The sequence below is a fragment of the Canis aureus genome, chromosome 3 (assembly GCF_053574225.1).
Source record: "Canis aureus isolate CA01 chromosome 3, VMU_Caureus_v.1.0, whole genome shotgun sequence".
NCBI lineage: Eukaryota > Metazoa > Chordata > Mammalia > Carnivora > Canidae > Canis > Canis aureus.
In genome coordinates this window covers 72,436,724-72,453,413 of record NC_135613.1, presented here as the reverse complement: position 1 = coordinate 72,453,413, position 16,690 = coordinate 72,436,724, and the positions used below count along the sequence as shown (strand labels likewise).

General features: G+C 51.1%; 2 protein-coding genes and 1 long non-coding RNA gene across 5 annotated transcripts; 2 read left to right on the top strand and 1 right to left on the bottom strand.

The window, feature by feature from the left end:
• Positions 1 to 1,981: 1,981 nt before the first annotated feature.
• APOA5 (apolipoprotein A5) lies at positions 1,982 to 5,037 on the top strand. Of its 2 annotated transcripts, none has more exons than XM_077893638.1 (4): positions 1,982 to 2,183; positions 2,484 to 2,562; positions 2,680 to 2,791; positions 3,319 to 5,037. In XM_077893638.1, exons 2-4 carry the CDS (start codon positions 2,523 to 2,525, stop codon positions 4,268 to 4,270), a joined length of 1,104 nt encoding a protein of 367 aa, XP_077749764.1. In that variant the 5' UTR covers positions 1,982 to 2,183; positions 2,484 to 2,522; the 3' UTR covers positions 4,271 to 5,037. The 2 variants fall into 2 exon arrangements, with proteins under 2 accessions (XP_077749764.1, XP_077749765.1); XM_077893639.1 differs by having other exon boundaries at positions 1,982 to 2,187.
• Positions 5,038 to 6,308: 1,271 nt separating this feature from the next.
• Positions 6,309 to 15,156, top strand: ZPR1 (ZPR1 zinc finger). 2 transcript variants are annotated; one of them, XR_013376902.1, is made up of 15 exons: positions 6,309 to 6,498; positions 6,605 to 6,766; positions 7,143 to 7,233; positions 7,605 to 7,675; positions 8,349 to 8,435; positions 8,595 to 8,717; positions 9,079 to 9,129; positions 9,297 to 9,363; positions 9,752 to 9,822; positions 10,588 to 10,677; positions 11,156 to 11,266; positions 11,928 to 12,014; positions 12,864 to 12,957; positions 13,348 to 13,413; positions 14,298 to 14,449. XR_013376902.1 is itself a non-coding variant. In XM_077893636.1 (14 exons), the coding sequence occupies exons 1-14, from the start codon at positions 6,328 to 6,330 to the stop codon at positions 14,430 to 14,432; spliced, it is 1,383 nt and encodes a 460-aa protein (XP_077749762.1). In that variant the 5' UTR covers positions 6,313 to 6,327; the 3' UTR covers positions 14,433 to 15,156. The 2 variants fall into 2 exon arrangements, 1 of the variants encoding a protein (XP_077749762.1); XM_077893636.1 differs by lacking the exon at positions 12,864 to 12,957 and having other exon boundaries at positions 6,313 to 6,498; positions 14,298 to 15,156.
• On the bottom strand, positions 13,871 to 16,618 carry LOC144311312 (uncharacterized). The gene is made up of 4 exons (XR_013376903.1): positions 16,382 to 16,618; positions 15,792 to 15,893; positions 14,718 to 14,796; positions 13,871 to 14,165 (listed from the first exon to the last, which is right to left on the bottom strand). It is a non-coding gene; the product is annotated as an uncharacterized LOC144311312 (long non-coding RNA).
• Positions 16,619 to 16,690: the final 72 nt, after the last annotated feature.

Sequence of the window (16,690 nt, the reverse complement as noted above, 5' to 3'; positions counted from 1 at the left end):
GCTTTTAAAAAAATATGGTAAAATATGCATAACGTGAAAATTATCATTTTTAAGTACACAACTGTTCAGTGGCATCAAGTACATTCACACTATTGTGCAACCAGTACCACTAACCACCTCCAGAACTTTTGCTCTGTCCCATTTTTTAAAAACTTTTTTTTATTTATTTATGATAGTCACAGAGAGAGAGAGAGGCAGAGACATAGGCAGAGGGAGAAGCAGGCTCCATGCACCAGGAGCCCGATGTGGGATTTGATCCCGGGTCTCCAGGATCGCGCCCTGGGCCGAAGGCAGGCGCCAAACCACTGCGCCACCCAGGGATCCCAGCTCTGTCCCATTTTTTAAAAAGACTTATTGATTTATTTTAGAGAGGGAAAGAGCACAAGCAGGATGGGGAGAGGAAGAGAGAATCTCAAGCAGACTCCATGCTGAGCCTGATGCAGGGTCTGATCTCACAACCATGAGATGCCAAAACCAAGAACTAGGCGCTTAACTCACCAACCCACTTTGTGCCCTTAAACAATATATCTCTTCTTCCTCCCTCTCCAGCCCCTGGTAACCACTAATCTACTTTCTGCCTCTGCCTTTGACTATTTTAAGTACTTCATTTAAGTGGACTCATACAAGATTTTTTTCTTTTGTGTCTGGCTTATTTCACTTAGCATAATGTTATCAAGATCCATCCATGTTACAACATGTGTCAGAATTTCCTTCCCTTTTAAGGCTAAATAATATTCCATTGTGTATATATACCACATTTTGTTTATCCACTCATCTGCCGATGGACACTTGGAGCTCTTTCCACCTTGATTATTGTGAAAGTGCTGCTCTTAATATGGAGATACAGGTATCTGTTCCAATTCCTGCTTTCAAGAGTCCTTTGGGTATATATCCCAAAGTGGAATCACTGGATGACATGGTGATTCTAACTAATATTAATTAGTTCAAACTGAGTCTGAAAAAAATAGAATATAAACTCACCAAGGTATAGGCTACTTCAAACTGAGGGAGCAGTGTGCACGAAGCCTCAAGTTCCTGAAAGTGATGGCATGCTCAGGGAATGCCAAGGGTGTTACGTGGGAGGAGATGAGACCAGAGTGGGTTGGGATGAGCCACAGAGAGGATGCACAGAGTAGGCAGGGCTTTGGCAGAGAGACCTGTTGGAGGCTATGCACGTGATCAAGGAGAGAAGCAAGTGAGGCTGTGATGTGACTGGTAATGGAACATAGGGAACCAATTCAAGGTACATTCAGTTGCAAAAATCAGCAGTTCCTATTGTATTCAAGTATATGGAGTGGTCATCAGACAAAGGTCGGGCCTCCCCCCGGCTTCCCCTTCTCAGAAGCCCTGGGGCGGGGGTGGGTGTAGAGTTCGGACTTTCCCCATTGGAAGAATCCTTCTCTTGCTCCAGTTCTTTGGGCCCACAGTCCCTGGCCCTGAGGTCTTTAACTGCTTTCACCCTGCCACATCTGACTTCCCTGCAGTTCCAGGATTATTTCACAAAGTGGAAGATGGGAGTGCCCTTAACCCTGTAAATGCTGGCTCTTCCCAGGCTGCCTAAGTGGCCTGTAGTGAAGCTGTCATGAGCTGCCCAGGTTCAGGCTGGCCCCTGGACACTGTCCCTGTCTGGCTAGGGCTCAGTGCCTCTGGGCAGTTGAGTAAGAGCAGCGCCCTCAGCAGACAGGCTTTCCTCTGTTGGTGGGCCAGCCAGCTGGTCAATGGGAAGGGTGAAGGTCATGGGGCTTGGGGGGAACTGGGTGAGGAGTTCAGCCTTACTCCTTGTTAATCTTTCCAGGAAGAACTTTTTTGCTGGAGCAGCCCCCTGATACTAGGGCACTCATTAACCCTCTGGATGCCAGGGAAGGGCAGGAGGTGAGCCCTGGGAGGCAGCTGAGGTCATCCTTCTTTGAACCTCCACGTGGTATTTACTCAGGGCAATTGTTGTCAGAGGCCCAGGCCCCTGGAGTATAAAGGCGAATGTCTGCTCTCTGTGCCCAGAATTGAGGAGGTGAGCAGGTGCTGGGTGGAGGGATGCAGGTTGAGTCCTCAGGGAGGGGATTGCCGGAGTCTCCTCAGAGAGCTGGGGGTGGGTGCTAAGGACATCCTGGAGCCCTTTGGCCAGAGTTGCTTCTTACTCCCTTGGGACACTCAAGCTTCCCAGCTGCTGAGTGGGAGGCAGGAAGGTAGGTAAGCAAGGGAGTGGTGGCCGAAGTGGCTGAAGGAGCTGCTCATGGGGTCTGGGGAGGGTGGTGGTGGGGGAACTTTACAAAGCAGTTTGAGCTCCACACTGTGTGATCCAGGTGAAAATGAAGCCCTCCTCTTGCCAAGACACCCTTTCCCTCCCAGCCATGCTCACCTCGATCAGTCCTCATCAGCCCCAATAGCAATGTGCTCCCCATATCTCCGGGAAGGGTGAACAGATTCTGGGCAGGTTGGCTCTGGGGTAAACTTGGGAGATGCCCTTCTTTTGCTTCTTCACCCAGGCCTCGGTCCGTCTTCTTTCTGAGTAGACGACAGCAAGCATGGTTGCAGTTCTGGCCTGGGCTCTGACTCTGCTCTCAGGTGAGGCTCCAACCCTGACTTAAATGTGCAGGTGTTGGTGGGGGCCGGCCCAGGGGCCATCCACCCTGGGGGGGTGGGTGGGGACACAGTCTCCAACCACCCCCTCCGTCTCTACAGTGTTTGCAACTGTCCAGACCCAGAAAGGCTTCTGGGACTACTTCAGCCAGAGCAGCCGAGACAAAGGGAAGCTGGAGCAGGTCCAGCAGCAGAAGCTGGCATGGGAACCCACGTGAGTGGCTAGGACAAGGGGTGTGGGCGCATGGAGTTGACAGCCGGGCAGTGGGATGGTGTGCTGCTTCTGGTTCCTCAACTTATTAAGTCCTCATTGGGACAGAGGAATGGAGTTGTACTAGTTTTGCCTCATCCTGGCCTTCCTGGGCTGTGCAGCCCCCCACTTTGCTCACAGCAGCGCCCCCCATCTCTGCCTTGATCTCACTATAGCTGCTGCCCCTCCCCAGGGGTGGGACCTGGAGCCGGGCAGCGGACCCCTGCCACGGCCCCCAGAATGAAAGGATTGTGTGAAAGTCCAGATGCATCTGTTTCCTTGGGCAGTGTTGGTCTGGATTTGCATGTGCCATGTGTCTGTACTTCTGTGAGGGGTGTGTGGTGGGACCGCAGCTAGGACTGGAGCCCTGGCTCTGGGGCCACCACCCTGCAGCCTTGGTTTTCCCAAATGATCAGACAGTGATGTCTCCGGGGGAAAGGCCATGATGGGGCTAGCAGCATGATGGTCTGGATGTCTGTCCCCTACCTCAGGAGCCTGAAGGACAGCCTTGAGCAAGACCTCAGCAAAATGGACAAGTTCCTGGAAAAGCTGAGCCCTCTCAGTGGGCAGGGGAGGGAGCCTCTAGGGCTCCCACCCGACCCGGTGGGCACGCGGCAGCAGCTGCAAGAGGAGCTGGCGGAGGTGAGGGCGCGCCTGGAGCCCTACATGGGCGAGGTGCACGAGCAAGTGGGCTGGAATCTGGAGGGCCTGCGGCGGCAGCTGAAGCCCTACACCGCGGAGCTGATGGAGCAGGTGGCGCTGCGCGTTCAGGAGCTGCAGGAACAGCTGCGCGTGGTCGGAGAGGGCACCAAGGCCCAGGTGCTGGGCGGCGTGGACGAGGCGCGGGAGCTGCTGCGGGAGCTGCAGGACCGCGTGGTGCATCACACCGGCCGTGTCAAGGCGCTCTTCCGCCCCTACGCCCAGCGCCTGGTGACCGGCATCGGGCGCCACGTGCAGGAGCTGCACCGCAGCGTGGCCCCGCACGCCGCCGCCAGCCCCGCGCGCCTCAGCCGCTGCGTGCAGATGCTGTCGCGCAAGCTCACGCTCAAGGCCGAGGCTCTGCACGCGCGCATCCAGCAGAACCTGGACCAGCTGCGGGAAGAGCTCAGCGCTTTTGCGGGCGCCGGTGCTGACGGCGCGGATGAGGGGGCGGACCCCGACCCCCAGATGCTGTCCCAGGAGGTGCACCAGCGACTCCAGGCCTTCCGCCACGACACCTTCCTGCAGATCGCCGACTTCACCCGTGCCATCGACCAGGAGACCCAGGAGGTCCAGTTGCAGCTGGCCCCGCCCCCGCCAGGTCACAGTGCCTTCGCCCCAGAGTTTCTTCAAGCTGACAGCAGCGAGGCCCGGAGCAAGCTGCAGGCCCGTCTCCAAGACCTATGGGAGGACATAAACTACAGCCTTCATGACCTTGGTCTCAGTCATCTAGAGGAGCCCTGAGGGTCTACTTGTCCAGGCTCACTGCCCTGCTCCTTGTCTGAGCCCAGGATCTGAGCCTCTGGCTGGCTCTGTCCTTGACAGTGGCCTGTCGGGCAGAGGGTGGAGGGCCCTGCACAGGATAGGCGAGGCCGCCAAAGGGACTGTTGTCCCTGGCATATCCAGCCTCTTGCGTTTCCCCCATCTGGATGCATTACACTCATCAGGCTTTGCAAACCCAGCTTCCCGTGTTCATTTGGGAATCCTCATGAGTTGCTCCAATCCGGGATGGTGGGAGTGGGGAGGGAGAGAGGCACTCTATATGCAGGTAATTACGTGCAGGCCTGTTGCCATGGTGCTGGAAGCCTGTGCCTCTTCTTCCCAGGGCTTGACTCTGATCACTTCTGGCCGCCTGGTGGCCATTGCTACAGCTGGTCTACGGAGAGGAGCTCTTTTCTCCCCAGGGCTGCCATGACAGCTTCTTTTGGGGGAAGAGGAGGGAGAAGGGAGGAAAATATGACGAGAGCACATGAAAGTGTGTATATATATCGCTGCTGGCTCTGATGCCAGGGGAACAAATGGTGGGGGTTGCACTGGGAGGGAGCAGAGCCTACATTTCCTTACATAGCTCTACATCTAAACAGCTGACCCAGCCCTCCAAACTGTGCGGCTTCTGAAACCCTTGGGGAAGCATGATGTGTGTCCTCTCCATTTGGGGCCTCTCACTTCTGACTCCCAGGCTGAAGCCTAGACTTCTGACTCATGAAATAGAGGCATATGGTGGAAGCTTATTTGCCTGGTGTGACTCTTATTTGAGCCATGTCTGAAAGTAGTGGCCTCACCACTACCCCCAAAGCACATCCATCACTCATTCCAATTCCTCAATGCCCTGTCTCATGGACCCTCTCCCAGGACCCAGGCTCTGGCTAGGCTCTGCCTTAGATCACAGCTGTCTGTCATGCCTGGGTGTGGGCCTGGCTTAGAGATCTTCCGTCTGCACCTGCATGGCTCACCAGCCTTACCACAGGACAGCAAGCATGAAGGGCAGGTTCCAGATTTTGAATGGCCTCCTCATGACTGACCCTCTTCTTGAGAACTCCAAATCTTATACTCCCCGTTCCCCATATACAGATTCACTTGGTGGCAACAAAAGTCCTCCTAGATCCCTCGAGAAACTCTGAAATCAGGGATGAGTGAAGTGGGAGGAAGAGGAAAGGGTAAACACATCCTGTCCAGCACCTTTGGAAGGTGCTGTCCAGCAGCCTTCCCTCCCCTGGAAGCCTGCCTTGCACAGGGTTCTCAGCACCCCATATGAATCTGGCCTAATCATGCCTACAGGCTGGACCTCTTCCCTGACACCTACGTTTAGCAACAAACCGGGTGAGGGGTGCCCAAGGAGAAGAGGTACTGGAAAGGAAAGTTTACCAAAAAAAGAGGTGTTTTTGTTGTTGTTAGTTGGGAAACGAGGCGGGATGAGTCAGCCGGGGTTTGATGTGCTGGGGATGAGGGGGTGGGAGTAAAAATGCGGACGGTGTGTTTGAGGCTGGAATTTGGGCAGGTGTTTCTGAGGACAGAAATAAGGAGTGAGAACAGGAAGGGCTAGACTGCTTGAGGGACTTGGCGGGGGTGGGGGGGGTGGGTTCTAGAGCCCAAGCAACGTCTGGTCCAACAGTAGTCGGGGCCAGAGCCCGAGTCGGACAGCACGTCCTCATGAGTACAGAGGGACAAGCCGAGCGCCTTGCCGGCAAGTCTCTGCAGTCAGGTTCGTGGACCAATGGTTAGAGTCGTGCACGATGGAGCTATAGCAAAGGAGCGAAACAGTGCCCTGGGTCTCAGAGGACGTCCCGGGGGAAGCAACGCCTGAACTGCGGTGGAGGCAAAGCCTGAATCCGCTGCCTTTGGAGGTCTGGACCGTAGAATCCCAGCAATGAGCGCCCGGCCCGGAGGGCCCAGAGCCTGCGGCCTCTTTAAGGAGGGGCGGGGCGGGGCGGGGCTGCAGCTGGCGGAAGTGCCTGAGGAAGGGGTGGGGCCGCGAGGGGAGCGGAAGCCGGAAGCGGAGGTCGGCTCTGCGCGTGGCGGCCATGGCGGCGAGCGGGGCCGTGGAGCCGGGGCGCCCGGCGGCTACTGCCGCCCCCTCGGCCGCCCCGGCGCGGGCTCCGGCCCCCGAGCGCTTGTTCCGGCCTATCAGCGCCGAGGACGAGGAGCAGCAGCCCACCGAGATCGAGTCGCTTTGCATGAACTGTTACCGCAACGTAAGGGGGAGGGGACCCGGAGGCGGGCACGCCCGGCGGTCCGTGGGGTCAGTGGTCGGGGCCCTGGGGCTCCCGGTTTCTCTGCAGCAGCTTTCGGCTTCCGCAGGGCATGACGCGCCTCCTGCTCACCAAGATCCCCTTCTTCAGAGAGGTGATCGTGAGCTCCTTCTCCTGTGAGCACTGCGGCTGGAACAACACGGAGATCCAGTCGGCAGGCAGGATCCAGGACCAGGGAGTGCGCTACACTTTGACCGTCGGGGCCCAGGAGGTGAGGGGAGCCCCGAGCAGCCTGCGGCCTGGGGAGGGCCTGGGCACTGGGGCCGGAGCTCCGGCGGCCCGGAATAAACACCTCACGTGCCCGGGCCGCGGTTTCCCCCTCTGTAAAGTGGTGTCGGTGCTGTCAGATGCTCGGGGGAGATCGGGCTGGTGAAAGTGCTTGGTAATTAGGGCATTCGTCAGAGGGAATGGGATGAGCGTAGCTGTGAGGAATAGCACTGTCACCGTGTGGGCGGCGGGCTTCCCACGTGCGCTCGTCGGGGCCGCTGGAGAGCGGATGGAGCTGCGGGCTGCGCTCTGGGTCTGAGACGACGTCTCCTGACAGCTGTCCAGACCCCTCTGCACTGAAAGTCTATCTTTCTGCCCAGGACATGAACAGACAAGTGGTGAAAACGGACTCTGCCACCACAAGGATCCCGGAGCTGGATTTTGAAATTCCTGCCTTCAGTCAGAAGGGAGGTCGGTATAGGGTCAGGGTATTTGGGTTGTTCGTGCCCCGCTGTTCCCTTCCTTCCTTGTAAAAGCCCGTGTGCCAGGTCTGGTGGCTACGGTGTGGGCTTGGCCGCCTTGCCACTGCGATCCTCGTTGGTTCAACGTAAACAGAAAGCTAGAATAAAACAGCCGGAGACAGCAGATTATGATAGTAAGGCTGTAATGTGCTTCTTAGAGAGCCTTAGTGTCACCGTTACTAGAGGTCAATAGGACCTTGTTCCAGGCCTCCGCATTTTACAGTTGCAGTCAAGGCCCACACAGTTCATGTGAATTGCTCAGTCATACAGGCACTTGACAGCATAGTCAGGACTCACGTGTCACGTGTTCTCATTCGCCAGCTCTGACCACTGTTGAAGGATTGATCAGCCGTGCCATCTCCGGCCTGGAGCAGGATCAGCCCGCACGAAGGGTGAGCTGGGGTTTTCTGATTGCTGCAGCTCATGGCGGTGATGACCAATATGTGTCTCAATAGGGGATTCCGCTTCCCGTGCAGCTGAACCATCTCCGGCTGAATGTTGGAGAACTTTGGGGGGACACACATGGTGTTGCTGTCCCTGCTAGGCTGTTGTCCGTGTTCTGTCTCCCATATTCTCCACTCCCTTTCCCCAGTGTATATTGAGACCTCCTCTCAGGCAGGCAGTAGAGCATTACTTCTGAAGAGCCTTTCCTGATGCCCTTGAATTTATCTGTACTTACTGCGTGTTCCACTGTACCGTACATCTATCATGACACAAATAATATAATTGCATAGGTAGTCATTTGTCTTCTTAATTGGCTGGGGAGCCCCATAAGAGGACTCTGGTTTATTTACTGTTGTATCTCTAACCTGGCATGGGAGTCTGGCCTAAATGGTTGAATGAGTGAGAAAATGAAGCTCATTTGGCTCCACATGTGAACTTCAAACTTATTTGCTTCACTTATTGTGAAGTCTGAGTTTCTCTGTTCCTCCTTGTACCGAGACAGGTACAAGTACTTCCTGATGGCAGTGACGTAGGCATGACCAGCAGTGGGGGCATAAGGTCTGTCACCAGGGCTGGGGAGCCGAGCTGCATGACTGTCTGTTTACCATTTATTCCTGTCAGGCAAATGAAGAGCCCGTAGCTGAAAGAATTGATGAGTTCATTGTCAAACTGAAAGAGCTAAAGCAAGTGGCCTCTCCTTTCACTCTGGTGAGTATTGAGGAACTCTAGGTGCCCTAGATTTAGGGAAGGAGAGACCCTTAACACTGTCTGAGATTTTAACACTGTGGTGACCAAGAGGTCTGATGGTAGGCAGAGGAGCATATGTGATTTCTTGTTGTAATTACTCCTTCTTCACCCATCTGTCAGATCATTGATGATCCTTCAGGGAACAGCTTTGTGGAAAACCCCCACGCTCCCCAGAAAGATCTTGCCCTGATCATCACGCACTATAATCGGACTCTACAGCAGGAAGAGATGCTCGGGCTTCAGGTAAGACTGAAAAAGCCAGAAGAATGCTCTGGTATTAGCTTGCTTTCTGGATTGCTTGGACCCAGCGGAATCTTATTTTGTTGTTGCTGCCTTATGTACCCTATCTCCGCATGTCTGTGCATCTCATCTCCAGCTCCTGTCAAGACAGGATAAAGCTTATAATAAAAGCTGGCAGTGGCTGTGATCCAGTCTTAAGCTCTGTTCTTCTGGATTGGGGCTTTGCTTCCTAATGTCTCTGTTAAACCCATGAAGTGGCAGCTGATAGAAGCCAACCAGAGTCTCTTTCTCTCACTCCAAGGCAGGCTCTAGGGGAGGCTGAGGTGTATGTGCCAACGTGTGATTTATATTTCTGCTGTGCTAGGCCGAGGCAGCACCAGAAGAGAAGCCAGAGGAGGAGGATCTCAGAAATGAAGTGAGTCCCATTGGCTGCTGTGGAGGAAGGAGCAGAACCGTGGGCGGAGACTGATGCCACTCAGTCTCTCTTCTCACAGCCAGTATGGGCAACCGCCAGTGTGCTGACTGGATTGAACATCTGGAGCCCGAGCAGGGCTCACCCTACATCCCCATGTTGTGTTCCAGGTGCTGCAATTCAACACAAACTGTCCAGAATGCAACGCTCCGGCTCAAACCAACATGAAGCTAGTTCGTATCTTTCGTCAGGCAATTGCATTGCTCTTCACTTGACCCAGGCAGGAGATGAGAGGCAGGCTGGGCAGTGCTCCCTTCAGGGAAAGTGCCTGTTTTAATTCAAGTGATAAGGAATGTGCCCCTTAACTTTTGGGTTCAAAGAGAGAATCAGACTCTGATTTCTAGGGTCCTGTGTTTGGCTCGACTCATATCTTCAGATATTTGTGGACCAAGATTGCCATGGGTTGCAACTTTGCCCTCTTCTGGAGGACTGAGTTAGGCTACTTCTTGTGCTCTCTTTCCTGTAGTCCTAGGCCTAGCAACTGTGGGTTTAGGGTTCAGATTTGTTCTTCTCCAGAGGTGGTCATGCTCTCCAGGAAGCAAATTTCCTTACCTCCATCTTCCAGAAATCCCACACTTTAAGGAGGTTATCATCATGGCTACCAACTGTGAGAACTGCGGCCATCGAACCAATGAGGTGGGTGGGCTCCATTGTTTGGGAAGAAGACTGTTAAGGTGAGGGTAACTCCTGTTTAACTTTGATCTTTCCTAAGCCTACCTACCCAGGGATGAGGTGGGAGGAAGCTGGGTCTTTCTCTTGGATGTAGGGTGAGGTGCCCTTGAAGGGACTGGGAATTAGCGAAGTAAAATTAGAGATACCATAATTCATTTAGACATGAAAGTGATTATATGGAAGAGGGAGGCATTCTCTCTCTCTTTCTCTCTCTCTCTGTCTCTTTTGGGGTGGGGGGGGAAGAGATTCTTTCATCCACCTCTCAGAGAGTGGGAAGTGCAGTGATGCAAATTTTGACTCATTAATAAAAAAACTTTCCAGATCTTTCTGGAAATAGAACGAGGTACCTTGAAGGATTGTAAATTACCTTTCCCCAAGTGTATTCAAGCATAAGCTGTTTTGGTTCTGAACCCAGAATATTATAAGGTGCATCCACATGTTGGATGCAGTTGAAAGTCCCTTTCAACCCCCAGAGTCCATTTTTTTTAAAAAAAGGTAAATTCAGAATTTGTTGGCAATTTGAGGTAAGTTTTGGCAGGCTCTTGGCCATCTCTTGGTGTTTCTGGTTTGGGCGACTGCTGCCACTGTTGGTTTAGAAGGTTCTGTCCTTGGTAGCTGTTAGGGGGCCTGATTGGAGGTCTAAGCCCATCTCCTCTGAGGCCTCCCTGGCACTAAATGAGGTTCAGAATCTTCTCTCCTGTTGTTCCCTGACTACTCTCGTCTGTGCAGGTGAAGTCTGGAGGAGCAATAGAGCCCTTGGGCACCCGGATCAGCTTCCATATCACAGATCTCTCAGATCTGACCAGAGATGTGCTCAAGGTATCCCCTGCTTGGGAGAGTGTCTGTCTTCCTCATGTAGGCTGGCTCTATCTAGGGGAAATCGTCTTTTAAAATTATGTCCTAACATTGTGGGGTACCTCCTTACTACCCTGGGTTTCAGGATCCCTCAGTGGAGTTAATCCACAGTAGGAGGTACAGATTCAGACAGTGACCCATAAACTCTCTGATGACTTGGCAGCTTTTTGCCCCCAGTGTCTGTAAGGGCCCTTGTCTCTGGCCTCTAATGACAGGATACCTGGCAGCTTGGAGCCATGACTCAGAAAGTCCTTTTATTAGATTGGTTCCATTTCTGTGGTTCACATAGAAATGAATGAGCCTAGCTTTAAGTGGAGAGTCAGAGAAGATTGGGGCAGGTGACTCCCCAAACTCTCATCAGTGGTATTTGGCAGGAGAACTCTGGTTAGCTTTCTCAAAGAGGCTCCTGATCTAAAGCCTAATTTGATTTCTCATCTCCTAGTCTGAGACGTGTAGTGTGGAAATCCCAGAGCTGGAATTTGAACTGGGAATGGCTGTCCTTGGGGGCAAGTTCACCACACTAGAGGGGCTACTGAAAGACATCCAGGAACTGGTGAGTCACCTGACTGTAGTGCATGGCTGCTTCAGCACTGTGGCTGAGGTGAAGGGGCTAGAAGGCTTCACGCATCCTGGTTTTTGGAGCTGTTAACTGGGGGTTTCTTTGCCTTAAAGCTGGTTTGAGAGATTTAAATAGTATTTTGGATTGTGAAGATAAGTTTATGGGAGGTTCTGAATGGAAACTCCCAGTCCTACTTTTGGGACAATGTAGATACTTTGTGGTTTTGGGTAAGTCACTTATTTCACTGTAAAATGAGGGGAAGAGGGTCCTTACAGCACCTGAAACTCCCCAACATAAATATTTGTGTGTTGACTTAGCCCATATATTTATTGTCTTGAAACATTTTACTTAATTGGTTCCCAGTTGTCAAGCATTTTGTCTTTGTAAATTACACTTTACTTTGCATTTCTTCTTCAAATTAGAACTAGAGTTCATGCTGGAAGGACATTTTTATAGTATTTGTTTCATATTGCCAGTTGTCATCTTGGCAGATTAACCTCTGTGCTCTTAGCAGTGGTTGCTTAGATCAGAAAGGTGGTGTGGAGACCAAGCTTCCCTGGCTGGGCTGGGCACCCTCTTGCCGTTGCCCACCAGCTTTACGGTCAAACCTAAGAAACAGCCAGGATTCGAGCAGTTCGGATGCCATTTATTACAGGTGACCAAGAACCCTTTCACACTGGGTGACAGTTCCAATCCTGGCCAGATGGAGAAACTGCAGGAGTTCAGCCAGAAGTTAGACCAGGTGAGATGATTCTGGCCCTTCAGTACTTGTGGTCCTGGGGTACCAGTGGGCAAGAGGCCACATACTATGTCCTGTCACCTTCTAAAGATCTAACCAACATGTTGGGGATTCCCTAGGTTTCTCATATGCTGTGTCCTCTTCTTTCTTGTTTTTCTCCCTTATGTTGTTAGAGCTTCTTCTCTAGTAGTTTCAGTTGGGTTTTTCATTTCCACCGACTTTTTTTCCAAGAGCTTTCTTTTGGTCTTTGAGTACTCTCCCTTCTCCCTTTTCCAAATAGCATCCTGTTGTTTTAAGGATGTGGTAGTTTTTTTTTCTCTTGAGAATGTTAATGTTGACTTTTCTTTTTTTGATGGTTTATTTTCCCTGCATAGTTTCCATTTCCATTTAAGTTGTTTTTTGTTTGTTCAGGGTTTTTTTGTTTGTTTTTGTTTTTCCATTTCACGTTCTTTCTTTCAAGGTTGGGGCTTTGCTCACGCGTCTGATAGTCATGGATTATCAGTTTAAAAATAGAGGACTGAGGGCAGCCCGGGTGGCTCAGTGGTTTAGCGCCGCCTTCAGCCCAGGGTGTGATCCTGGAGACGCAGGATTGAGTCCCAGGTCAGGCTCCCTGCATGGAGCCTGCTTCTCCCTCTGCCTGTGTCTCTGCCTCTCTCTCTCTCTCTCTCTCTCTGTGTCTGTCATGAATAAATAAATAAAATCTTAAAAAAAAAAAAAGAGAGAGGACTGAAACATTGGAATGGAGCTGAATCTTCTTCACATAGGACTCATTGTAGGGGGATTTAGCTTAGGCATTTTGTGGAGGTAACCCCAGTGCCAGAGTCGTTAGGTTTTTCCTCTTGGGCTCCTCAGATTCCCATCAGCGGGTGTTCTGTTTCCTGGCCCGAGGAGGATGACTTGGCTGCCAGTATCCTGATTGCTGAGTGTGGGAAGAGGAACTGGGAGTGTATGTCTGTTTCCAATAACAACATGCTCACTTAACCTCCTGTCCTTGCTGCCTGCACCCTGCCACCCCCAGTCTCCCCAGGGCCTTGCCTGCAGTGGTGGGAACTTCTCTACAGAATCCTGCAGTTTTTTGCCAGGATGGGGGGGAGGGCAGCTGTTGGCCTGTGTGAATGGGAGAAGAAATGGGGATGTCAGTTGCTTCTTAAGTAGCTTTCATACAATCCTTATTTTAGGTATTCTCCACTCCACTTTGAGAGATGCCTCATTTCAGCAGTTTGTAAAACTTCTGGGGATTCTGCGGTGTAAATTGGGTTGGTTCCTGTCTGGCAGACACAGACTCTTCCTCCCAGGAGCCATGTAAAATTCATGTGCTGTATTCTCCCTCCTTTAGATTCTTCAAGGTAACATGAAAGCCCACTTTATTATGAATGATCCAGCAGGAAACAGCTACCTTCAGGTACGGTAGACCTTCCTTGCTAGCGCATGGAGATATATTTTCTGACCTTCTTTGAATATGCATTATTTCTCTGGAAACTGACTTGATTCTGAATGAACTGCTCTTTATCAAGGAATCTCTTAGAATTTGAAACATAAGGAAGTGGGGGGGAAGTGGGAGAGATTATAAGTGTGTGTAGAGGGGGAATAAAAGATACTCCTAGACTCTTCTTCTCTAGTCCAGCTCTTGCCCTTAGCAATGGAGTTGTCATTTTGCAAATCTAATTGTAGACTGAGGAGAAACGGTACCTTGTCCAGAGGCTGAAATAGGAAACCTGAGAGGCTTTCAGCTGACTGGGGAGATATTCTGGTGATTTATAATAACTTTAACATTTATTGAGCATTTATGATTGGTCAGGCAAAGTCTCTTTACTATTAAGACTATTGCTATATTCTTTAAGAAGGTGCAGATAGAAAGGTCTTTTTTAAGATTTTGTTTATTTATTTGAGTGACAGTGCAAGCTGGGAAGAGAGGGAGAAACAAGTTTCCCGATGAGCAGGGAGTCTGATGGGCTCGATCCCAGGATCTTGGGATGATGACCTGGGCCAAAGGCCAGTGCTTAACTGACTGAGCCACGCAGATGCCCCCAGGTAGAAAGTGTTTTAGGCAGACTGTTCCCTAATTCTGCCAAGGGCTGGATGTTCCCATTCCTGGGATTCTCCTGGTTTCTGTTGCTGCTTGCTAGTTGAGTCTAGCCATAGGGAGTTGGCAGCCTTTAGAATAAAAAACTAAGTTAAGTTTTAGGGAAAGTGGGAATTGGAAGTCACCTGGGGGTGGGGGCGGGGGAGGGGGAGGGCAGATAGCTGGGTGGCATAGGTACTGATTGTCTGTCTTTGGCCTTGCAGAATGTGTATGCACCTGAAGATGATCCTCAGATGAAGGTGGAGCATTATAAGCGCACATTTGACCAAAACGAGGAGCTAGGGCTCAATGACATGAAGACAGAGGGCTATGACACAGGCCCAGCCCCACAGCGGTAGCGCTGGGTAATTCACAAGCCAGCCTCTAGTGCTGCTCAGACTGAAGGATTATTTATTACTGTCGAGAAAAGCTGGGGGTGTCCTCCCCACCAGGCCTTGCCCATGTATGGAGGTCACCTGGTCAATTGGTCAGATGTGGGCAATTTTCTGAATGGTTTGTGATGGAAGTGCAAACCTGTTGGTTTCCTTTCCTGTATTTTGGAGGTTTTGAATTGGCCTGGGAAGAAACCCAGAAATGAACCATGAGGGCATGTTATTATCACTTTTTTCCCATCAAGTCTTTACCTTCCGTCCAGATAATTCTTTCTGTATACAGTTGGAACTCTGAAGATGGAAGACAGCTACATCTGGAGTTTGGGAGTTGCTTGGGGGAAAAAAAACACTGGCTTTCAACAGGAAGAGTCTTCTGAGGGGAGGCAGCCCAGCGCAAGAGAAGTTCTCATTAAAGTGATGGCCTTTCAACAGGACTGGCCTCTGAATTCACTCTGTCCTCGTTTGATACCATGCTAGTAGAATTCAACCTCCTGAATAAATTTTCACCAACTTGGGGGTGGGAGCTGACATTTCATTCCTTCAGTAGATATTTGCTTACTTTGTGCCAGGCACACCACGGAACTGAACTGAGCCCTGTGTTCATGGAATTTAAAGTGAACTTTTGAGGTCAAATCCAAAATTCCTGCATTTGCTTTATTAGATGCAGCTAATAAACAGAGGGCAGAACTCAGATTTTGGGCATAAATTCATTTGATCCTGCTTAACTGCCCTATGAGGAAGACGGGGTTGGGATCTGAGCTTGGGTCTTGTCAGGCCAAAGGTGGGTGTGGATTAGAAAGGGTAGTGGTAGAACTCAAGACTAATGGGCAGGAGATGAGTTGATGGGGCTGAGAAGGTACTGGTAATGTTCAATGGAATGGAAAGATAAGTCTTCAAATGCCTGCTGACCACAAAGTAGTAGAGGCAGGGCTTTGAAAGTTCAGTTTGAGGTCCACCAAAGTGGATTAGAAGCCAACACAGGGTTGTGTCTGGGGGACCCATGGGGACCTCCAGCCAGTGAAGCCCTCTATCAATCTGGTATCCCCACAAGCCCTCAGAGACCCAGTCTGCTTTCCTTCCTGGGCCTCAGCTGGACCAGTCAGGACAACACTGTGGTTAAAAGTTCATCCATCAGGGCTGGGACTTCCACACCTATATTATATAAAATTTTTTTTTTGAGCATGTATCCTGGATTCTGAGCAGAGCATTTATAAAGTATAACAAGCAAGCCTTCTTGACTAATAGGCTTTCAAACAGTGACAAAAATTTAACATGTTGAGATAAGGGAAATACTTGATCTAACATTTTCACAAACTTTGGATTTACCTCTTGTACCTCACTTGGCTAGCTTCTGCTCCCAAGGGTCACATTTTGGCTGTATAAAGTTGGACAACTTCCTTAACCTCTCCAAGCTTTGGTTTTTCTCATCTGTGAAACAAGCATAATAAAACCACTTGAGAGATTTGTTAAATGAGGTAATTTATGTAAAATAATGTTCACAAGAAGAAAAGGAGTATGTCCCCTCCCCCCGGCCCCTCCCAACTTGATAATTAGAATTCAGCTTCTCTATCTGGCTGAAAATAGAGCCAGGTCCTTTTCACAGGAAAGATTGCAGGCAACAGATAGTTGGGGGCTACGTATTCTATCAAAAGTGGGGAAGGTCACAGGTTAGAGAAACCTCCATATTTTTTCATGGTAATCACGTTTGGAATTCCTGACCTCTCTTGAATGGTTCGTGGAAGACTATTTAGAGCAGTCTAACCTCCACCTAACATACTAATACAAACAACATACATACTGTGCTTCAGACACTGTGCTAAGCATCTCACGCAGTAAAAGTGTCTCATTTCTCGAAGCCATTTAGTTAGGTGCCATTATACTCCCCAGTTCGTTAATTAAGTTGCCCCCGGACCTACAGTTGGAAGTTTCGGAGCCCGAACTCCAGCTTAGGGACACCGTCCCTCCAGAGCCCGAGGTCTTGACGACGCTATGGTGCTTCTGGAGCTGCTGGGGACAGAGATCTTGTTTGGGTCGTGGTTTTAGCCTCCCGCCAGCTGCATCGTAGGTTGAAGGGGCAGACAGGTGGACAAACCCCTGTCGGTCGGGCCGGCAGGGGCAGGGGCAGGGGGAGGGGGAGGTGCAATCGGAGGCGCGCGCACCTGCGGAGAGCCAGCAAGCGCAGCCGGGGGTCAGCCCGGGGCGGGTCCCACAGCTCTCCACCACTT